This window comes from Scleropages formosus, chromosome 2, assembly GCF_900964775.1.
Source record: "Scleropages formosus chromosome 2, fSclFor1.1, whole genome shotgun sequence".
NCBI classification, from domain to species: Eukaryota; Metazoa; Chordata; class Actinopteri; order Osteoglossiformes; family Osteoglossidae; genus Scleropages; species Scleropages formosus.
This window is the reverse complement of record NC_041807.1, coordinates 5,181,798-5,206,055: the sequence shown is the minus strand read 5'-3', so window position 1 is coordinate 5,206,055 and position 24,258 is coordinate 5,181,798. Positions and strand designations below refer to the sequence as shown.

At 39.1% G+C, this 24,258-nt stretch overlaps 1 protein-coding gene across 3 annotated transcripts; it reads right to left on the bottom strand.

Annotated features, from left to right (window-relative positions):
• Positions 1-504: 504 nt before the first annotated feature.
• On the bottom strand, positions 505-24,088 carry csf1a (colony stimulating factor 1a (macrophage)). 3 transcript variants are annotated; one of them, XM_018758514.1, is made up of 11 exons: positions 23,838-24,088; positions 16,635-16,748; positions 14,737-14,799; positions 12,589-12,759; positions 11,604-11,790; positions 9,822-10,940; positions 9,187-9,383; positions 6,515-6,561; positions 1,452-1,497; positions 880-1,009; positions 505-758 (listed from the first exon to the last, which is right to left on the bottom strand). In XM_018758514.1, the coding sequence occupies exons 1-10, from the start codon at positions 23,877-23,879 to the stop codon at positions 950-952; spliced, it is 2,046 nt and encodes a 681-aa protein (XP_018614030.1). In that variant the 5' UTR covers positions 23,880-24,088; the 3' UTR covers positions 505-758; positions 880-949. The 3 variants fall into 3 exon arrangements, with proteins under 3 accessions (XP_018614030.1, XP_018614033.1, XP_018614032.1); XM_018758517.1 differs by lacking the exon at positions 9,822-10,940; XM_018758516.1 differs by lacking the exons at positions 505-758; positions 880-1,009; positions 1,452-1,497 and adding an exon at positions 3,126-5,980.
• Positions 24,089-24,258: the final 170 nt, after the last annotated feature.

The window sequence follows — 24,258 nt, the reverse complement described above, 5'->3', positions numbered from 1 at the left end:
GGTTTAGGGATTTTGAATGTTTCATTCTATTTTATCCTTTTTTTTGCAATTATTTTACACATACATAATACTGGTGACTATTATCTTTCTTACCACCACTACTCTTTAACATTGCAAAACTGAATGAGACATCTTTAACACAACAGTGTAAACACAAAAATCAGATTTAGTGCACTAAACTGTGCAGTTAGTCTGCTTCAAAAAAATCATCCATCAAAAGCAGGGTTAGATTCTGGGCAACAGGCAATATATGAACTGGAACTGTAACCCATAAAAATGTGCCGTTAAGAAGTCTAGCTGGAACGGCCATTTGCAAATGCAAAAAAAAGTAAGAAGGAAAAGTAATAATAATAATAATAATAATAATAATAATAATAATAATATAAACATGGATGTTTTCACAGAGTACGACAGTTTGAGCTGTATTTTCAAACACCCTTTGAAGACAGTTTGAAAATCCTACAGCTCCTATGAGACAAAGATTAATAACTCACAAGTGCATAACAGGCTAGCTGTGGAGATCTCCAGAATGGTGAGTCCACACTCTAAGCATTACTGAAAGTCAGAATCTTACGGAAAATTCATTTTCTTGTACATTGTTCTACACGCAACAGAAGAAATCTGGCCTCCAGGAAAGAAAGAACTTTAACAGCTACATCCAGAGCTGTTCTACAGATGGAGCTTAAGCAATTCCAGACAATGTTCATTTACTCTTGCTGGACGACAAGCATTTGACCTCAACTCCATCTAAATGAAGCCTGCCAAAATAACAGAACTACATAATTACATCATCCTCTCATTTTGAAGTAGTAATATATATTTTTAAATTTGTATAAAAATATAAAAATTTATTTTTTTCCTGTATATCTATATACATACAAGTAAGCATTTGATGACAAAGAATACATTTCTGGTAAATCTTCTTTTTTGTGTGTTTTACTGCAGTTTTTTACAGGCTGTTTCCATTTGATATGATTTGTCCTTCCTCAGTTGCACAGTGCTGCCAACCCTTGACAGAGTAAAATAAGAAAGGATTTATGAGAAATGTTGATATTTTTTTTAAATAATCATGCAATCAAATAATATAGTCCTAAGGAAATCATCACTAAAGTCACTTTATGAATATAATCACTAACATGTAAGAATTAATGAATTAATTAATCATTATACTATTAACTGTCACTCAAGAGAAGTTGCATCTGAAGCTTTGGTTTAATTAACGTGCAAAAATCCATGAATATAAAATATCAGACACCGCAAATCTCATCATCTGGCTAAATTGACATAATCTAGTATAGACTTCTAAGCATGTTTCTTACCTACTGGCAATCCAGAAATTGTAATAGACAAAAACAACACAAATGACAGGTACATGATTGTAACTTCCAGGTTGTCACATAGATACTTAAAGCATGCAGTTCAAGAGCTGCAAAGGAAATGTCAATACTAACCCCATTGTTCATTTGCATTTCAAGGTCTGAGCTGCATACATTCAACCTAAAGAATTGAGAGAAAATATTAATTTCAGAGACTTGGTTTCCACACATTCTTGTGGCCACATTCATAGCACCACTTTTCACGTTTTTATTGTTATAAATTCATTGCTTAATTTTGGGTTTCTACTAAGAAACTTATAACATTTCATATTTTATAAAACAACAGTATTCTTTATGGAGTACATGGCTCAAGGCTACTGCAGTAATAGGAAATGAACTGGCAAAATTGTTACAGTTCCATCTCCTTAACCACTACTCTGCTTGCTCAAATTTGAACAAGAATAAAAATATTTTATTCAGCAACTGAGGGGGTGTGGTGGCGCAGTGGGTTGGACCACAGTCCTGCTCTCCGGTGGGTCTGGGGTTTGAGTCCCGCTTGGGGTGCCTTGCGATGGACTGGTGTCCTGTCCTGGGTGTGTCCCCCTCCCCCTCCGGCCTTATGCCCTGTGTTGCCGGGTAGGCTCTGGTTCCCCTGCGGCCCCCATATGGGACAAGCGGTTCTGAAAGTGTGTGTGTATTCAGCAACTGGTCCTCACCATCTACTGCAAAAACCTGTTGTCACGGAAAGGGTTATTGTTGTGTATGTATAAGCGTGCTGCAGCGTGTGTGTGTGTGTGTGTGTGTGTGTGTGTGTGTGTGTGTGTGTGTGTGTGTGTGTGTGTGTGTGTGTGTGTGTGTAGAAACTAAAGTTGATGCAATCTGTTCCACTGAACCTTGTGTGGACCTTGTTGCTTCATGGATTGCAGATATAACAACTGGTGAGGAGGATGAGATTCTTACAGTAGGATGGGACCCTGAATACAGAGATTGTTCAACTGTGTTGATACAGAATTCTGATGAGCCATGTTGGGACAAATAAAAGCACCCTGTGCACTGATGGTGGTCTGGCAAAGAACATCAAGATGGTAGGTTTTATCAGACAGATCAAGGCTTATAACAAGAACGCTTTGTGGGACGATTATTGTGACAGGTTTGAACAATTTTGTCTGGCGAATAGCATCAACGACAATAAAAAAGTTGGAACCTTAGCAGTTAAAGGCATTGAAGCCTATGCGCTTCTGCGGACATTGTTAGCTCCTGAAAAGAGAGGGGTCAAAAGCTACGCTACCATTATTAAGACACTAAAGGAACATTTATTTCCAGCTCCATTAACCATGGTAGAACGTAGCCACTCAGGAACCACAGGAAGGTGTAGCAAAATTTGAAGCCAAGGTACGACGTCTGGCAGAAAAATGTGAGTTTAAAACTTTTCTAGATGAAGCACTAAGAGACAGGTTAGTTTGGGCTCCGATCTGAAGCTATCCAAAGAAAGTTACTAACTGAAAAAGAACTGACATTAAGAAGGGCTGTAGAGATTGCAGTGGCAATTGAAATGGCACAGAAAGACGCCCAGGCTTTGGCACTGTCAAAGACTGCTGGTGCTAGCCACACACCAGGCACATCCAACACCAAGGTGCATCACATGGATCCCAGCTAAACCCCGAAACAGATCAACAGGGGTAGGTGGAATTTGGACCGACCCAAGGTATGCCACCGTTGGGGAGGCTCAAATCATGCTCCCTAAACCTTTTTCTATAGGGACAAGTCTTGTAATGCTTGCCAACAGAGAGGCCACAAGGCAAGCATGTGCCATGAGAAAAAACCCCAGTCAGGCCAGAGGGGGCAAGTGCATGCCATGCATAACTCAGATGACGGCAGTGCTAGTGATTTAGAGGATCCAGCACCGGAATCCGTTCAAAATGTGTAATTACACAGCAGTTGAGCCACTCATGTGTATGGTTAAGGTCAAGAACAAACTCCTGGAGATGGAGACTGACACTGCTTCGGGGGTGAACGTTAAAAAGCGAGCCCAGTTTCACCAGAAGTTTCCTGGGCTCCCCACCCACAAGGCCAAGATGTCCCTGACAGTCTATTCTAGTGAAAAGTTGAAGGTGGTCCAGAAGGCTAAGGTGCAGGTCGAAGAACTCAGGAAAATGGTTGCTCTAGACCTGTACATAGTTAAAGGGACTGGACCCCCACTGGTTGGAAGGGAATGGTTGTGTAAGATGGCAGACTGGGAAGCGGTCCAAAGAGTTTGTGGCGTTGATCGTACAATCGAACGGTCAGAAAGGAGCAATATCTCGTATCATGATGTACGGAGTAAGAGTCCATTGCGAGAGGTGGTACAGAAATACCCAATGGTCTTTGATAAGAAGCTGGGACAAGTAAAGGGCATTAAAGCGAAGTTGCAGTGAAAAGAAGGAGCAGTTCCGCAGTTTCATAAAGCTTGGCCGGTCTCATTCACCAGGTGACCTATGGTTGATGAGGCATTGTTAGAACGGAGACAGATGACGTAATTGAAAGTGTCCAGAATGGACTGCTCCTTTTGTGACTCCTTTGAAACGAGATGATAAGGTGAGGGTGTGTGGAGACTTTTCAGTGACAATTAACCTGGTGCTCCAGATGCCAGTATACTCGCTGCCTTGGATCGAATAAATATTAGCGAAACTCATGGGGGGAACGGTGTTCACTACACTCGACCTGGCACTGGCGTATTTACGGATGGAGGTGGAGGAAGAATTCAGGCACTTTTTAACCGTGAATACTCACCTGGGTCTGAAACACTATAAGCATCTGGTTTTTGGGGTGGCCTCTGACCCTATGCTATGGCAACAGGCCATGGACCCAAATATTAAGAGACATTCTCCAAACACAATGCTACTTTGATAATATAATCATCACAGAATGGACAGAGGCAGAACATTGGACCAACGTGCATTTAGTAATGGCACGCTTACAGGACAGGACTAAGACTGAATGGGGATAAGTGTATTTTCAGAGCACCCAAGGTGCACTATCTTGGACATGTCGTTGACAAAGAGGGGTTACATAAGTCAAAAGAAAAGGTGAGCACATTGCTTGATGCTCTGCCTTCCAAAGACACACCGCAAGTATGAGCTTTTTGTGGTATGGTCAATTACTACAGATCGTTTATGCACAATCTGTCAGACATTCTACAGCCTTTGAACCACTAATTGAGAAAAGACAATCAATTTGTATGGGGTGACCGAGAACAACAAGCTTTTAACAAAGCCAAGGAACTGATGGCTTCAGAGCAGGTGCTTCGTGGACAAAGAAGGTTTGGCCATAGTTTGGGGAATACGTAAGTTCCAACAGTATTTGGAATGTAGACACTTTACAACATCGGGGTGTACCAGTTACAGCAGTGGCAAGGATATAAAGTTGGGTGCTGTTTCTACGAGGCTTTCGCTATGATATATTCTACCATAAGTCTGACAAGATCAGCAATTCTGAAGGGTTGTCCCACCTTCCATTACTGTTAAACAACTGTTTGGAAGACATTGACTTGTATCATGTTGAAATGGTTGACCCTCTGCCCCTATTGGTCAAGCAAATAAGGCTCCACACTCAGAGAGACCCCATATTCAGTCAGGTGTTTCAGGAAATAATGAAGGGCTGGACCTTGGTGTCGGATCAGCAGGGTCCTCTGAAACCGTATTATCAAAGATGGCATGAGCTGACAACGCATGATGGATGCCTGCTACGGGGTGTTAGGGTAGTAGTACCCCCTGCCTGTCAATTGGCAGTGCTCAATGTTTTACATGGTGGACAACTGGGAGTGGTGAAGCTAAAAACCTTGGTCCGAAACTACGTGTGGTGGCTGGATATGGACTAAGCACTCAAAGACTTGGTTAGAAGGTGTGACGAGTGTCAGCAGTGGAGACTGTCCCCAGATCATGCTCCCTTGCACCCGTGGGAATACCCAGATACCCCTGAGCAAACAGTGCACATGGATTTTGCAGGGCTGATCCATGGTAGCATGTATTTAGTAGTGGTGAATGCATTTTCCAAGTGGCCTGAGATGATCAAGATGCCTTCCACTACCACCGCCTGTCTTGTGGAAGAAGCCAGAACTTTATTTGCTCACTATGGTCTTCCTGAACAGTTAGTCTCCGATAACGGACCACAGTTTGTGTCTGCCGACTTCAGGAATTTCCTGGAATGTAATGGAGTGCAGCATATCACGTCAGCCCCTTACCTTCCCTGGAACTGTAATAAAGGTTACCTGACTGGTTTCGTATGTGGTCCAAGTCGGACAGGAGATGTGGCGTCGGCACATAGACCGGATACGCTCCAGGGATACCAGCTTCGCCAACCAAACCCAACCGGAATGCAGCGTTGACCTGGAGGAGCCCATTGGTAAGGGTCCCCAACTCCCTGTACCAGATACCCTGGATATTTCTCGATCGGGGCCAGAAGTGACTGAATCACGAGAACAGGCATCATCCCCCGGGACTTCGACCTTGCCTAACCACAAAGAAAGGTCTCAGGGGAGTCTGACACCTCCTATGCTGCAGCGCTCAACAAGGGGTCCTAAACCACCCCAGCGATTGGACCTGTGACCACAGGAAGCTGGTGACACTTACAAGGGGGCTAGTGGATTTCTGCAGGTTCTGTTGGCATTTTAAGTCCTTTTAGCATTTCTTTAAAAAAAAAAAAAAAGAAAAAAAAAGCGTATTAAGGGACTAGGTCTAGCAGGGGAGGGATGTTGTGTATGTATAAACATGCTGCAGCACCAATGCGTCGGCACATGTGCATGCACTAGTGTGTGCTGAGTGTGTTAAAAATAAAGTTGACGCGTTCTGTTCCACTGACCCTCGTGCGGACCTTGTTGCTTCATGGATTGTGGATATAACAGTTACATTCATTTGGTTTTGAAACCGGACATGGATAGATGGACATGCCATCAAAAACATTCTGTGATTTTTTTTTTCATGTAGCTGAACTTTCACTGCCGATTTCATTATACTTTGCACACCTGTGTTATAAAAGTTAAGAGATATATACAAATCTCATCCAAGATTTAGACTGAAGCAGACCAGGTCCGCCCAACCATAGACCAAGCTCAGTCCAACCAAAACAACAATTTGAAAGTTATTGTTTTATCGCACTTCTATTTCCATATTTCAAAATCAATGTGATTATCACAATAATACTTAGAAAAAATATAAGATTACCTCTGGTTGTCAACCATTTTGTGTCTCTGAAGTAGCGTTCTGAGTTTCTGTGAAATAAACAAAATATAACTTTTGTTAATATATAATATTACCACTTTCCCACATTATTGAGAAATCTGCTGATGGGATACTCCTAACTAAAAGAAAAACCTTGGACTATTACATTAGTGGATGAAGAACCTGCTTTAGGTTACACTTCATATGTAACATATCTGTTCATATAACAAAGCAAAGATTTGTAAGTAATGCTGGAGTTAGTTTTACCAAAGAAAAGACAGAAACATCAATTTAAAATACTGTGCTACTACTACTACTACTACTACTACTACTACTACTACTACTACTACTACTACTACTACTACTAATAATAATAATAATTGTAAACTCACACACACACACACACACACACAGACACACTGATATCGTGTAGTGGTTAAACCTGCTGCTTTTGGATCCAGAGGTTGCTAGTTTGAATCTTACCTACTACTATAGTATCCTTGAGCATGAAACGTACAGTACATTGCTCAAGTTTAATTACCCAGCTTTATAAATAGTATAATGTTGCTTTGGAAAAACACATCAGCAATAATTCAGAAATTTCCTAATGTACCTGTCTTTCTTTCTACAGTTAACAATTAGTTACCAGTAAAATGCACCCAAACACAATAAAAATGTTGGATGACCTTGATTCAGTGTTTATAGCTTGTGTCTTTTGTTCATCAGTCTTAGTGATCGACAAGATGACAAATGTTGCACAGGTTTATCGTATGTATCATCAATGATTTAAGAGAAATTTGTGGAAAAACAGTATTTTATTTCCAGTCATGTTAAATGAGTGATTGTGTTTGTCGTGTGATGGACTGCTGTGCCACCCACGGTGTACCCTCCCAACACTTGTTAGATAGCCTTTAGACAACCAGAGATCAGACAAGCAGTTATTGGTAATTATTGGCTGGATAAAAATGTTAGTGTATTTTTTATTACAGCATTATCTGAGGTTTTTCCAAACCTGCCAGTATAGTGGATCAAACCAGTCTTGTACTCAAAGGATCAAGATTGAAATCCAAGTGCCTACTGGAGCACACTTGAGTGAGATGCTTACCCTTGAATCACTCCAGTGAAAACTGCACAGCTGTTTGAATGGGTAAATCATGGTAAGTTGCTCAACACTGTTACCTAAGTAGTGCAGGGATGTATGAATTATTTATCTATCTTCTTTCGGTTACACAAAAATGTTATTTTGTCAGTTTTTTTTTAGATTTTCCATTCAGTTTTGTAAGATTAAGCATACTTTTTGGTGTTGGTTTGTACTGTTTGTCTGTTTTTCTTAAAATATTTCATATTCTTGAAATTAATACATTTTGGTGAATTTCGGTACATGGTTCCAGGCATTGAGTATTCCAGTACCTTTTTGGATCTGAGGCTTTCTATAAACTTTTGATACATTCTAGAATGTTCTGGTGTCTATAATCTCCCAATGGAACTAAAACTAACACTCTCAAAGAAATAATGGAATTTTTGTAATGAGTAAACACACACACACACACACACACACACACACACACACACACACACACCTGAACTGCTTGTCCCATATGGGGTCGTGGGGAGCCAGAGCCTACCCGGCAACACAGGGCACAAGACTGGAGGGGGAGGGGACACACCTAGGATGGGATGCCAGTCCGTCACAAGGCACCCCAAGCAAGACTCAAACCCCGGACCCACCAAAGAGCAGGACCTGGTCCAACCCACTGCTCCACTGTACCACCATGCCCCCCTCTCTAATGAGTAAACTTTACTTCAAATTTCAAGATACATTGAATCAACACAAAAATTGAAAAGAAGACAAAAACTTTGAAAAATTTTGTTGTGTTGCATTATGATTGCATAATGTAACTTTTATTGATTGTGGTAAAAGTGACTTTGCATTTACAAGAACATCAGACTGCCAGACTCAATTCTTTTCTGACATTGAGGAGCCTCTGTGTGCATCTGTATGAAGTTGTGTATTTTTACTTCAACTCTGCATACACACATACATACACACACACACACACACACAATGACTGAGGCTGCTTGTCCTGACTGGGGTTGCGGCAAGCCAGGGCCTGGCCTGGCAGCGGGGAGCGGAGGGGACAGACCCAGGGCAGGACGCTAGTCTGTTGCAGGGCACTCCAAGTGGGACTTGAACCCCAGACTCATCAGAGAGCAGGCACAGGCCAAGCCTGCTGCGCCACCACACCCCCTACCCCCTTAGTTCAACTAATATATCCAAAAAAAAAAAAAAAACACACAATTTACACACAATGCAGTAAAAAAAGTATAGAATTCAGACTTGAAAAAGCTGTTGAACCACATAGACATCATAATCTTTAAAATTTAGTTAGCACTCCAAAAGACTATTTTACTAAGATTGTTTCACTCCAGAATACAGCCTTGAATTGAAGTTGCTCCTGCCTGCAGTAATGGCATTACTTTGAACAAATTATTTTCTAAGTAATAAAAATTTGTAGCAAGGAAGAGCACGACATATTACATCACGGAATAAAGGACATTTTCACAGACTTCTTTAGATACACATCTATGCTGCATCTTAAAAATGTTGCCTTAGTACTGAGCCAAACTGAAGAACTCCCATGCATTCTATTTTAGGTGATGTGCAATATAATTACCTGTTGCTCTTTATAACAGTAGAGAGCAGTAATAAGCAGTAGTCCTCCGCACACTGAAGCCATTATAAAGGCAGTCTTGTAGGAAATATTGGGGAGTTCTGATGTGTTGATCTTGGAGTCCTTTCCATGATCTCCGACAGCCTTAATTGATGATGATCCTTTAGCTGATGGATGTTGAGAAGAATGTGGTACTCTACCTGAAAAATCATGACATCTGTGGTCTATTATTTCATGTTATCATAAGTTGTGTACATGTTAAAAGCAGACATTCACTCAAAAGGATGAACGCAGACTGTTAGTGCGAAAATTTCACATTTATCATGAAACAAGTATTAACACAGAAAAGACGGGGTTCATGCAACCTGTATGACATTTATGCAGTTTTGAAAGCTAGTGAATGATACCAAGCCCATAGTGGAAAGTTGCTTAAGCTGTGTATAATCAGAATTGGCGAGAGTTCATACTTGATTCCTCTTTTACCAGTTTGTGGTGAATAGCTGGAGTCCTTTGGCTGGGTGTGTTGAAAGCTAAAACATTGATTTGGAATCTCCATGCAAGGGAATGCACGTTTCATGGAAACTACAGTAGCAGCAAGACATGAGATTTGGAGCAGACACTAAAGAAACATACATTACCTGGGCTTCCCACTGTCCCATCTTTGAGCATGACAGATACTGACTCACTCTTTGGAATAGACGATGGGTCATCAGTGGTTATGTGGAAGTCAGGTGACTCTCTTATGAAAAGCCCAGAGAGTTTACTCACTGTGGCTTCACTTTTCCTTAAAATGGGAATGACTGTTGATGTTCCCTTGATTTCGTTGGCAACTTCTGGAGTTGGTAAAACTTTTTTGGAATCACTCGGAAGGTTCTGTAGAACTTCTGTGTCTTTATCAGTTGCACTTGAAACATTTGGCACCAATGGAACATTAGAAGCAACCCAACTCTGAGAATCACTCTCCAAAATAGACTGTAATCTATTCAGTCTGGGATCAACAGATCTTTTTACCAGCATAACAGCTGTGTTTTCATCCAGTTTATCTGGAGTGACACCAACAGGGGCTTCCTGGAATGGGATAGATGTAGTTGATTCATCCATAGATTGCTCAGAGTTGACACTGTTGCTTGATTTGGGCTTGCTTTCATGGATTGGTTCAGTGGTTGTAAAGGTGAATATTCCATTTTGTCTTAATCTCTCTGTAGAAGCTAAAGATGACATGGAAGGCACCCCACTGCCCAGATCAATGCCATCAACAAAAACTTCAGTTACTTGTGCGCTTGTTTTAGGTATGTTCCAAGCTTTGTTCTCATCCAAAGGCTCAGAGGTGACAGGGTCAGGAGAAACTGAAACAGGCTGAAAATTTCTATGTGACACAAAAGAGGGCCCATCATTCTCTTCATTAGAAAATGGAGAGCTTGGTTGGTATGTAGGATCACTATCTGTGCCTCCCACGATTGCCAGTCCAGTTGTAGAGGAGATATCCCTAGATACCTTGCTTCCTGCTATAGGAACAGTGGAATCTGTCACCTTCATTTTTGAGGAGCTGTCAAAGCCAGGGTCTGTATATTGACAACCGTCTGGCCTTTCAGTTACATGGGGAGTTGGGATGAACCCTGGAATATGCTGTGGAAATTGTGACTGTAAGAAAATGGGCTTTGGAACGCCACTCCATGGGCTGGTGGCTGGCAAGGAAACCTGATCAGAGGAGCCATGACCCAAAGTTGGGCAAGAGCAATGGCATTGTGTAGAAGGACCTACAGGAAATCAGAGAAAGAAATATAATATCTAGCTACAGGTAGCATGGAATGGGGGTTACGGAACCTGATGGTTATGAAAGATCTTATGTAATCTCATGAAATCAGTGAAGAAACAAACTGATGAGTTTATGTGCCAGACAATTCAAAATTGCATACCTTTGTAGAATAAACTACAGAATCAATCTAAATGTTTCTATGCATATGTTTTTACTTTAAATATTAAGTTCAGGGTAATGCATGTGTTGTTGAGCTACAAAGAAATGTAGCATTTTGGCTTCATTTACAAAGAGCAGTAGAAATGTAAATTATTACAAACACATCAAATATAATAAATCACAATCACCTGTTGAATTAAACAGTCACATCAGTAACAATTTCCAGTGACTCTCTAATGATTTGCTTTGTTCATACAACTAACTTTTGATACAGTATTTAATTGTATTACAGAACAAGCATACATTACTGACATCCTGCAGTTTTTGACCTGCATCAGGATACCTTTAGTGATTAGGAGAGATGTAATCACTTAATTTAAGGTGGTTTTAAGTAATACACATTTTATTGGTTGTGGTAAGTTTCATAAGTTGTATTACTCATTTTCTCTTTTCTGCTGTTTCTAGCAATAGGGTATTAATTATTCATTTGTAACTTTAATTCTACCTGTAGTACGGATGGTCACTATGGTGGATTCTATGTAGTCTTGTCCAAACTCTTCTTCACAGTTCCAGTTCACTGGAGCATTGTTCTCCATCATCAACTCCATGTACAGCTCAATGACTTTTTGTGCTTTTTGCAGTGCTTCTTTTGGTGAAGTGTGGTAGACCTTTTGAAACTTTATCGGGTCATCCTTGAAAGAATGATGAAGAAATTGAAATGTTCTTATTAGCAAAATTTTAAAGACAACATGGTACCTTCACTGATATACTATACTATTATTATTCTGGTCCTTAGTTGAGGATTTTATTCAGAGACATAATTTTATCTTTATACAGTTGGATATTTCACTAGAACATTTTGAGTTAAGAAAGTTTTTCTTCTACAGTGCAATAGGTTCCATACTGGGAATGAACCAACAACTTTCAAGGCTCTCCTGACCACAAAAATTTGATTCATTATTGTAATTCAACAGAAATAAAAGATCTTTGGTAAACTTGGACAATGATATATTAAGAATCACATGAGATTTAAGAGAATTTGGCCAATAATGTACAATGAACAATAACTCAGGACAATGCCTATCATGCATTTTACATATAGAAATAATCCAGTTTGGGGATCCTGTAATTTCACTTTCCTTTCTCTTTCAGTCTTTTGACTTGCTCCAGGAACTAGGATTATGTGGAACACAATGTTTCTAAATTATGTAGATCACATTTTTGCACTGTGATTTGTAATCACTTCTTTCAGGAATTGTAATGCTGTCCCAGTTCAGCTTTCAAATGCAATATCATTCATAGATGCATTGTTTCGCATTACACATTCTAAAGGTTTACATAAAAGCACACATTGATTGTTTGTACTTTGATGTAAATAACCATATATCCAGTGTAAACATATTGTCCTTGGTGATTTTCATCCCTATATTATTTTCAGATTTTAAAAAAAAAAAAATAGAACTTTCAATGCTACTAAAGGAAACTCTCACCTCATGGGCCTCATCAATATCAGGAATGCATTTTTGAGAGAAGATATTTTTGATCACCTCCTTCAATTCATTTACGTAACGATAATTATCGGAGCTCCGGGCATACTTGAAATGATTTTGGAGTAGGTCCTGGATTTGGTGAAGGGCTGCTTTAACATAACAGATTTTACCCTGTAAAAAAATGAAAATGTAATAATACCTTAATAATAGCATTGCCATTTCTAGTTTTTATGTTATTCAAAAAATATTTGCTCAGGTACCAAAATATGCAAGATAATTAAAAAAGGATAATTTAATAGTTCTTATTACATTACATTTACATTTAACAGATACTTATGTTACCTACTAAAAGATACTTATAAGCAGATATATATTAATAAAACTAACTTACAAGCTCAGAGCACAGAGATGTAGCAAGTGGAAAACAATTAAAAAACCACGTTACAAACATGCAAGCAAATACAGCTTGTACAACTATTTAAGTGTTGTGAACCCATAATTCACACTGGCTTTGTAATTTATTGCCTGATTGTAAAAATAATAGCATTGGTTTAGTAAACATTTTGGTTTTACGAAAAAGCAAATATTTTTCAGCAAAATTTGGTTGACACAGAGACACACACTTTCTGAAACGCTTGTCCCATACGGGGAACCAGAGCTGAACAAAGGACGAAAGGCCAGAGAGTGAGGGGACACACCCAGGATGGGATGCCAGTCCGTCGCAAAACACCCTAAGCGGGACTCGAACCCCAGACTCACTAGAGAGCAGGACCTGGTCCAACCCACTGTGCCACTGCGCCACTGCACCCCCCGTTGATATAAACATGCATTTATTTTTACCAGGTGCTTGCTGTTTCCCTGTAATAACACCTTTCAAACATGAATGAAAATTGTAGGTATTGTTTGGAGATATTGTTCAGGTCTGTGGAGCAGAGTCCTCTTTGAAAGATGACGAGGAAATGGTTGTAGCATTACTGAAGTCATAACTGATGATATCAGAAAGATTTTGAAATCACATGCTCTTTCTACAAAATCAAAGTTCTGTAAAACTACTAATGAGGGAAGTGGCTATGGGTGGTAGTAACTATCAGAAAAGACAAATCCCTAAAATAAAGACTCTAAAAATGGCAAATAAAGAGACAGGTGCACAGGAGAATTAATAAAGCTAAAAGTGTCTTTAATTTGTACTTGGTAATAATAATAATAATAATAATAATAATAATAATCACACACACACACACTTTCTGAACCACTTGTCCCATACAGGGTCGTGGGGAACCGGAGCCTAACCCAGAAACTCAGGGCGTGAGGCTGAAGGGGGAGGGGACACACCCAGGACAGGATGCCAGTCCGTCGGAAGGCACCCCAAGCATGACTTGAACCCCAGACCCACCGGCGAGCAGGACCCGGTCCAACCCACTGCACCACCACACCACCACACCCCCCTAATAATAATAATAATAATAATAATAATAATAATAATAATAATAACAACGCACTTCATCATAACTCTAATGATAAAGGCCATCAGAGTTTTCTAAACGTAGGTAGCAAAAACATGAAAACATCATGAACAGCATGAAAGTCCTGCTTGGGGTGCCTTGTGGTGGTATGGCATCCTGTCTGGGGTGTGTCCCCTCCCCCTTCAGCCTTGCATCCTGTGGTGCTGGGTTAGGCTCCATCTTGCCGGGACAAGCAGTTGTAGACATAGTGTGAGTTTGGTCTCAGCTGTTAATTTGAGGAGAAACTAGTCATAGATCTTTGTGTGAAGCCAATCTAACTGGTCACCAGTCCCTCACTAGGCCACAAATTACAAATAAAAGCTCAAATACTATTTATTCAGATATACACAAAGTTATTTTTGCCAGTTAATCCACTTCTTAGATATAGTCATCTTTCCAGGTTGTTCCTTTTTAAAGGGGAGAACAAGAAGTTCCTTTTCTGGATTCTGCTTGATTAGTTGTACTATATTTTAAGTTTGCCCCAAGGGAAAATATGTAATAAGCTTCAGCACCCATCCATAAATGAATTCCTGTGAAAGACTATGAGACACAGTTAATCAGCTGTGACATTTGCTCCTTTCGGAGCAGATTATGCTAGATATGGTGGTTCAGTAGATGAAATAGCAAGATAAGAAGACTTGTATACCAAACTCTGGCGCTCAGTGAACGTGTAGTTTATTAGACAGCCATTTTGCAACTGGTTCTCAATCTGGAATACAGAAGAAAAAAGAAAATAAATTGCATGCTATTAAATACTATAATATAAAGTTAGTGCTAAAAATATAATGATCATCTGGTTTTCCAAGGGAAAAAAAATAAATGGGAAAATTGTAAATGGTTATATCATTGAAAAAATAGAAAAGCATTCATTATATAAATGACACATCTGATACTTAACTACTAACTAACCTGAAAGGAACTAAAACCAGAAGACATGCGATGCCACAGTTTCCAGTTTAAAACTCCTCATAAACAGTTTGTGTTCTTACATGCTTGTGTTTATGTGTGCAATTATTTGGCAATTTATTTGAAAGAATCAGCTGAAACAGATGCCTTACCATGTCACTGACTGAAGAGCACATTGTTCTTTGGATAAAATCCTAGATCTAATTGTCTTTGTCTTGGAATCTCATTGGATTGTTAGTAAGTGGGCCTCCAAGTGAACCATGTTTTGCTTAAGTAGAGTGCATTTTTAAACATTTTAGAGTAATTCTCTTTTTCTGGTGTTTCTGGTTTAGCAATAAAAACTGAATCCATTTGATACCCACCATTCAAGAAAGATCTACCAACCACCAAGTTCAGTGTCTAACATTGACAGTGGTAGTATATTTGTCTACATCACAGTTTCACATATGGTTGATATGAAAAAAGGATTCCCATAATTTATTATCACGTATTCACCTCCAGCTGGTTCTGGTAAACTTCACAGCTAACAGGTGTCAGACAGATGCCCTTACATTTGTAGGCTAGCCAAACCTTTATGTGCTCGAGTTCAATTAAATCTTCACTACATGAGCTGATTTAAGGTAGTCTATCTTGCAATAGGTAATGGTTGTGCACAAACATAAGGGAATAATTGAGGAAGTGTCTGGCTTATTTTGTATTATTTCAAATAATGGAAACAGGTCAGGATATGCTATTGTACAACACACACACACACACATTTTCAGAACCGCTTGTCCCATACAGGGTCACGGGGAACCGGAGCCTACCCGGCAACACAGGGCGTAAGGCCAGAGGGGGAAGGGGACACACCCAGGACGGGACGCCAGTCCGCCGCAAGGCACCCCAAGCAGGACTCGAACCCCAGACCCACTGGAGAGCAGGACTGCGGTCCAACCCACTGCGCCACCGCACCCCCTATTGTACAACATGTATCCAAAAATTATCTGCCGAATAACAAAATCAGTTGTCAAAAAGTATGGTTGTAATATAATGAACACTGTAACATTAGCTTTTCACTTTTTGCATACAGTGCCCATTTTCTGCCTCAACCTCCATTATGGTTGGCTTAAGGAACCACTTAGCATTATAACATACAAACCCTTCTGTATCTAATAGAGGTTTCTACAGTACTTTATATGGCTCATGATGTTCCTTTGGGTGGATTATAAGAGTGAGAAATAGCATTTCATTACAAACTTGTACAATATTTTTGCTTTTAAATGACTTGAGACCAAATAATTTCTCAAACAATACATTATCCTGACATATCCTTGGACTGCAGATCCCTACATTTTGAAATAAAAAATGCAAAATATCTTAAATTCCAATACCTAATTTGTATGATTGAGATAGAAGCAGGTATTAAGAGCACAAACACCAGTAGACTGACTTTCTCCTTTAGCGTGAGATATTGTTCGTGGAAGTCCTGGGTGAAGAGTTATTTAGAAAACCTGCCTAATGTGAAACCAAACATGCTAACTCCTACAGGTGCAGTAAATGAGTGAAACTGTTACACAAGCCTCTTCAGATAAAAGCTGTATCTATGGTGCTTAAATACACCAATGATAGATAAGACAGTGGCTACAGGCAGTTTCGTACCAGACGTTTGAATTTCTGGAGGTGGTCCTTCGTCACAGAGTGCCGACATGGACCAGGGACTTCAGCAAAGGCCAGACGAAAGCACAGGAGGAGGACGAAGAACCAATGCCCTGCCTGTGAAAAATGAGATGCATTGCCACATGGATTTAGGGTCAAGTTGTAGCTCATACGAAACAAACAAAATTGCAGTCATAAACACAGTTCTACGTTTTGCTTGCATTGTTGCTGCTCTTTGCACTGACAGAGTAGGACTGTTGTAGTGAAGCTTTTAAAAGACTAAAATGCTTCCTGTTTTCATGACATGGCTGACTGCTGAAGCTGTGATATGCAATTCTCATATCACACAATCCTTACACCTTATTATCAAACCATTAGAGCATAATAAATTCATCTTCTATTTGCTAGAAAGTTCACTTGTCAAATTTTTCGAGGAACCATTTTGATCTGTAAATTCAAGTGGCATAACATGCATGTCAGGCAAACGTCATTTGAATGGTTTGTTGCTATTATTAGAAAAGTACTAAAAGACAGTACTTTCTAAATAAGTGTATATAAAGGAAATCAGCAGTAGAGGTCATACAACTTTGCGTACATAAAAGAAGGTTTAAGGATCAGACTGAAAGAAATTTTCTCCGGCTGTAAAAATGGGTGAAGTTACTGTAATTTAATCTGCTCTTATTTTTCTCCTGTGAATAAGGATCAGAATGGTACAGAGAATTTTAGAATCACACACACACACACACATTTTCAGAACCGCTTGTCCCATACGGGGTCACGGGGAACCGGAGCCTACCCGGTAACACAGGGCGTAAGGCCGGAGGGGGAGGGGACACACCCAGGACAGGATGCCAGTCCGTCGCAAGGCACCCTAAGCGGGACTTGAACCCCAGACCCACCGGAGAGCAGGACTGTGGTTCAACCCACTGCACCACCGCACCCCTATTTTAGAATCAGACAAACTAAAATAAAGCTGACATTAAATAACCTTATTGAATAGCGACTTCCCTGTGCTGTTACTTGTCTGTACCTTTTTCACCTAAGTGCTTAATGTTTTAAGATTTATCATGACTTTACATGTGGTCAGGGGGGTGTGGTGGTGCAGCGGGGTGGCTGGTGCCAACTGTGTGGCGGGTCCAGGGTTTGAGTGCTGCTTGGGGTGGCTTGTGATGGACTAACATTCCGTCCAAGGTGTGTCCCCTCCTCCTTCAGCCTTGCACCCTGTGTTTCTGGGATAAGCTCCAGCTCACCGCGACCCCGCTTGGGACAAGCGATTGTTGACATTAGCTGGTTGGTTACATGTGTTCGTAATTCTGAATTTATGAAATGTATTGATATTTAGTGTTTCTTTTCTGTATTTTGCTGCTTTTGACAATATTTCTAAGATTTCCAAAGAAACATTATAGGGCCCCGTGTAAGCAAATGTGAAATGCAGGTGGTGTGAAACATTCATAATTTCTCACTATAGGCTTCCATACAGAGTCCAACTTCTGTTGAGCTTCAGTTTAAGAAACATGCACCTCTTTCTTTAGAAAGAGTTAAGACATTCTGAAGTCATTGCTACTGAAGCTCAAAGTCCTGAATAATTGTTACCTGGATTTTAACGCTGACTTTCAGAGATATACAGTATAGAAAGGGTCTTAATCTAGGTCTTAGTATAAACAATTATGACATTGTGACAACAGAGTATACAATACATATTGGAACATACATTCTATTTTTGTCATTACCTTCTGTGATAGAAGATGAAAAAATCTGGAGTTATCCAGTTTTCGCTGTGGTAATTTTATATAACAATTGTAGCAGAATTTTTCTATTCTCTATGCTGTATAAATAAACAATAACTATAGTGTTAAGCCAAGCTTTGTGGTACTGTAAGAATTAAATAATTTTTGCAATGACTTTTGCAAAAAAAGTTTTATTCTAAATATGTTTGAAATATTTTCCATTCATATTGCCATGTGTCCCTCTCATATCACCATTCTTACAAAGCAGTTTGCAAAACATCATTATAACAGCTGGGCTACTTCAAGCAGAGTGGGCATTTTACTTGGAAAAATACCCTTGACATCCTTTGAAGCCCTTATATTCACAGGTATAAACAATGATGCAAAACACACTGTCTGAAACTGCTTGTTCCAAGTGGGATTGTGGCAAACTGGAGCCTAGCCCTGCAACACAGGGTGCAAGCCTGGAAGGGGAGGGGACACACCCAGGGTGCCAATCCATTGCAAGGCACCCCAAGCAGGACTTGAACCCCAGACTTGTTAGAGAGCAGGCCCCATCCAAACCCACTGCACTACTGCATCACCACACCTCTGTCCCATACAGGAACAGTTCTAATTGAAATAAGTTCTTGGTTTATTGTGATTCCCACTACAAAAGGTTTTTTTTTTTTTTTTTCATCTTCATAAAAGAATTTTAAATGCATTTCATTTCAGAACAAGTCAGGTTCCAGCTGCAATAGGATGACATAAAGCAATTCAATGAATTTCACATGACATCCCTAAATTGACCAGATTTGATCATGCAAATGAGGCTGGCAGAACTTCAAGTTGATCTAACAGGGTTAAAAGGAATTCTCAAGCAACGATGCACAAGTGAACACAACCACATGCATGTTTAAACAGTATCATAAGAAGTATCAAAGAAACGTCAAACGTATTCAGTTTGATAATGATATGAATTGTTTGAGCTTCTTGGCTAGTTGTAGGACAACTTCTTTGACTGCGGAAAGACTTCTGGCGAGCTCCTCAGTCTGTGCAATGTCCCTGAATTAAGTGTACTACACCACAAATAGAAAGGTATTCAGATTTACTCTGCTTGTTTTTTGTTTCTTTACATAATGTTTGAAGCAGAAATGACATTCCCTTGAGCTACACTCACCAGCCACTTTATTAGGTACACCTTGCTAGTACCAGGTTGGACTCCCTTTTGCCTTCAGAACTGCCGTAATTCTTTGTGGCATAGATTCAACAAGGTGCTGGAAACATTCCTCAGAGATTTTGGTCCATATTGACATGATAGCATCACGCAGTTGCTGCAGATTTGTTGGCTGCACATCCATGATGCAAATTTCCCATTCCACCACATCCCAAAGGTGCTCTGTTGGATTGAGACCTGGTGACTGTGGCAGTCATTTGAGTATAGTGAACTCATTGTCATGTTCAAGAAACCAGTTTGAGATGATTTGTGCTTTGTGATATGGTGCGTTATCCTGCTGGAAGTAGTCATCAGAAGATGGGTACACTGTGGTCATAAAGGGATGGACATGGTCAGCAACAATACTCAGGTAGGCTGTGGCATTTAAACAATACTCAATTGGTACTAAGGGGCCCAAAGTGTGCCAAGAAAATACCCCCCACACCACCACCACCAGCCTGAGCCATTGATACAAGACGTAAATGCACTGAGATGCTGCCATGTGATTGGCTGATTAGATATTTGCATTAACGAGCAGTTGAACGGGTATACCTAATAAAGTGGCTCTGAGTGTATACAAAAGTTATTTTAACAAGAATAATTTATTTATTTATGTTTCTAATTCGAAAATCAACATTTAAATCAGCTATCTGGCACCACAACCCATGCACATTGGAACATTTCCCCTTTCTATCAACTTATAAGCTGCCTGCTATATTTATTGACTGCAGGCAGCAGTTATGAGACAAACTGCTGAGTAGAGGAGAGACATCAGTAACAAGGGGAAACCCATTAGACATGTTGTACAGAAGAGGGTGATTCTACAATAGGTAGCTGAGACATATTGGCCTACTTATGCCTTTTTAGCAATGACAGAAAAATCCTACTGTGGTTACAAGTCAAGATAACATTCAAATAGCAATCACAAGCTACGTACTTCTGTTTGCGTAGGTCTCAAATTATGTCACACTGCATTATTATAAATATTGCAGAAACTGGAACATAGCTGTTTCTCAGTGTTATTATCATCATTATTATAATTTTTATTTTAAGCTTTATTTAACTGATGCCTTTGTCCAAGGTGACAATGTAATTAAGCAACTTATATTGATTTTCCCATAAAGACAGGTATTCTTAGTGTATAAATAGTTTTTCTGTGGTAGAAAAAAGATGGACTGCATTTCCACTTCACACTACTCAAACAGAATAGGAAGTCACATTATATTCAAATAATTAAAAAATATATACGTATATATATTTTACCAATATCCAAGACTTTTAGAGAATCTTACCCAGTTGGATCAACAGAGGTATATTTCTGTTAGTATGCTTCTCTGATAGCAAGCTGAAAGTGATCAGTTGCTGAAGAATATTCAACATGCCTATGTAATGAATTTATTCCAACCCTATCACCAGTTTTTTCTTCCTTAGGGTGAAATGAGACATGTAGTTAGCAATTAAGTTTAAACCCTTTTTAATACATTCTCCCCAGACTGTCTTTCATTACTGTGAAGCTTGATGCACAGAAGGGACACAGTACTGCCTTGCCTGTATAAAGAAGAACACAAGATACAGAATAGAAGGCTGTGGATATGACTTTTTTTAAAAAATCTGCAGTCATTTTAAAGTAAGCAGCTTTAATGTTCCCACGAGTTTATAAAATATAATAAAATACAATAAAATATAACCCTGGGGGATCATGGTTCTCTCTGTTTCACACTCTGTTCTTTAACAACAGAAACCCTGAACTGTATGAGCTGCTGAAAAAATAGAATAAATAGTGCACAGTGAGTACCAGTAAGAGAGTAATGCATTTTATTATTTTTTAAATAACTGTATTTTTCAATGTGTTTCTTTCTATCATGTGTTTCTTGTTGCTTTAAAAATACGATTGTGACTTGAATAACAGAAGCAGATGGAAATCATTAGAGCACAGAATATTCTATAGATTTTATGACTTTTCAATGTTTCCACTCTTTATTAACTCATTTTAGTAACTTTTTAAATTGCATACAGCATCATACAGTAGGTGCCCAAAAAGAATGAAAATTAAATTTCTGCTTTGTAGTTCAAGAAATATTTTCCTTTGGAAACATAGATAAGTGAACAAGGAAAAAAAAAAAAAAAAAACATGAAATTATGGTTGTTTTGGAAAAGGAAACCCTTTACAATTAAAAAAGTTAAAAACTAAAATACAACTGCAAAATAGTCTATTTAGTGATATAAATTATAAGACAGGACAATTAGAAGCAAAAAGAACACATAGAACACGGTGTCCTTTTATTTCAGACACACACACACACACACACACACACACACACACACACACACACACACACACACACACACACTTTCTGAACCACTTGTCCCATACAGGGTCGCGGGGAACCGGAGCCTGACCCGGCAACTCAGGGCTTAAGGCTAGGGGACACACCCAGGATGGGATGCCAGTCCATTGCAAGGCACCCCAAGCGGGACTCAAACCTCAGACCCACCGGAGAGCAGGACCCGGTCCAACCCACTGCATCACCGCGCCCCCCAGTCCCTTTGATTTCATCTCTATTTAATTTCAATTAAAATTATTTGAATTTTTACTTTAAACGTAGAATTTTTTGTAAATATTTTTAAGTACCAAAACTAAAGTTTCACTGCTTGTTTCCTTTTTTATATATATATCCCAAAGCAAAAGAAAAAAGAAAAAAAAAATTATTATTATTATTATTATTATTATTATTATTACAGCTATTGCATAATTTTTGGGAGGTGCATTTTGTGAAATATTTTGCTGTAATTTTTTTTTCGAAAAGGGAAGTAGTCAGAATCAACATCGACCCTGGTGCAATTTATCATTCTGTATGCCCTACATGTTGATAAAAAGATTGGTTTATAAAAACTGAGAATGCAAGAGATATAATTAACAGGAATAATGTGATAATTTTTACCTACACAGTGCCTAGCAGTTTGATTCTAGAGGAAAAACTAATTTTGTTGAAAAATGTTTTATCAACGTCTTGTCACTGATGTTGAAGAACAATTCAGACATGTCATCACCACATCAGTGAAATTCTCAAGGGTTTCTGAATTGTTTTGTTAATAGAAAACATTTTTATGAGCCTTTAACAGCAGCTTGACATTAACATGTTTATCACTCTCTTGAGACTTTCATTGGAAAACATTTGAGATCTGAACCATAAATTCCCAAGTCTGAGCGATTTCATTCTTTAATGAAATACTGACTGAATGCAACAGAGCCAAACTACCATTCCCCATGAACTCAAAAATGTGATTTACATTGATTTAGTACGATTTTGCACTTTTTATCACTCTAGCTAGTGGTCTCATACTGAAAACTTAATTCTGGCGCATCTGATGACAATCACAAAAGCTGCTGAAGTGTAAGTCAAACACTGAGACATTTAAAAGTAAAATCAAAGTTATCTTATGGTATACTCTCAGGAAAACAAGAAAGATACAAGTTTAAGCATGTGCACAGGGGAACTAGACACCAGGGAGTGTCTTTCAGCAGAGCATTCCATTCACTCCTTTTGGAGCACTCAACTGTATAGTAGTCGACACAGCATGCTCTCCAGCAGTGGCACAGCTGTACCACTTCAACTGAGTGGCAAAAGAAATTTTAAAGTCACATTCTCATGAAGGCCAAGGACTGTTGGTTTAAATTTACTCCAGTTAAAAATTATAAAATTGTCATGAAATGTTCGTTTATAATTAAAAATGTAAAACAGAACTGCAGCTTTTTGTCTCCTATCTGTGTGCTCATGCACATTTCTCTAAAAAAAAATCATATTATCCTTTTAAATAATATTAAATATTTCATATTTATATGATTATTACACAGCTGTATGACACTTTTATTGTGGTGTCTTTCGTACCTTACTGGTCAGTTATTTGAAATGACCGTGCATATTTCTTTTTTGTGAGTTGCTAGATAATGCCACATGTGAAGATATGATTCATGAATAGATCATTTGCCAGGATGCATACCAACTTGCCAAATAAATCTGGCTTGTTCATTGTTTTTGCTTTAAATCACGGCATCTGTGGTTGTTTTCTGCTTTGAAATCACAGCAAATTAATCAGTGAAAGAATGTTTATAGCACTGCACAAAGTCAGAAATCAAAAATCTCTGGTAGCTTGACTTTGGAACTGTGCCCCTGTTCTCAAGAAACTTTTCAAAAAAATTTCCGAATTACAATAAAGGAATACACATGCACAAGAACAACTCCTTTCTGATAAAACCAGATTAAGTAAAAAACTTAAGCCTACCTTGGCTTTGCAAAAAGTGTTGTCTGGTTTGTATGTGTTCATCTGGCTGATCTGTGCAAATAAAAAAGAGCAAAGTCCACTTTTAGATGCATTGGAGCAGAGTATTCCCTCCTTTGCTTTTGTTTTTTGTTTCCAATAGAAGAAAAAAAACAATGCCTATGCAGTTACACTGCAAATAAAAGCACACAAAAAATGATCTTGTGATGTTTACTCTTCCCGAATTTCCCACCACCTGACAGTAGGGCACTGTTGTCTTCACTAACTGAGGTGAAAGCAAGACTGCTTGTCTTCACTGGTACTAAGTACAGAGGCAGCCTGTGACACCTCCGCCTACTCACATGTGGTTTACAGGAAATGACTCCTCACAGCTCCCTTCTGCTCCCTTCTCCCTTCAGCTGGCAACAGCTCAGATGAAGAGGTC

Excerpts from the sequence above, each read along its gene's own strand:
- csf1a (XM_018758514.1), bottom strand. The coding sequence starts at position 23,879 with ATGAACACATACAAACCAGACAACACTTTTTGCAAAGCCAAG. Across the intron at positions 12,760-14,736 it reads TCACTGAGCGCCAGAGTTTG|GGTAAAATCTGTTATGTTAA; the intron begins GTATACAAGTCT and ends ATTTTTTTACAG. Across the intron at positions 11,791-12,588 it reads ATATTGATGAGGCCCATGAG|GATGACCCGATAAAGTTTCA; the intron begins GTGAGAGTTTCC and ends CATTCTTTCAAG.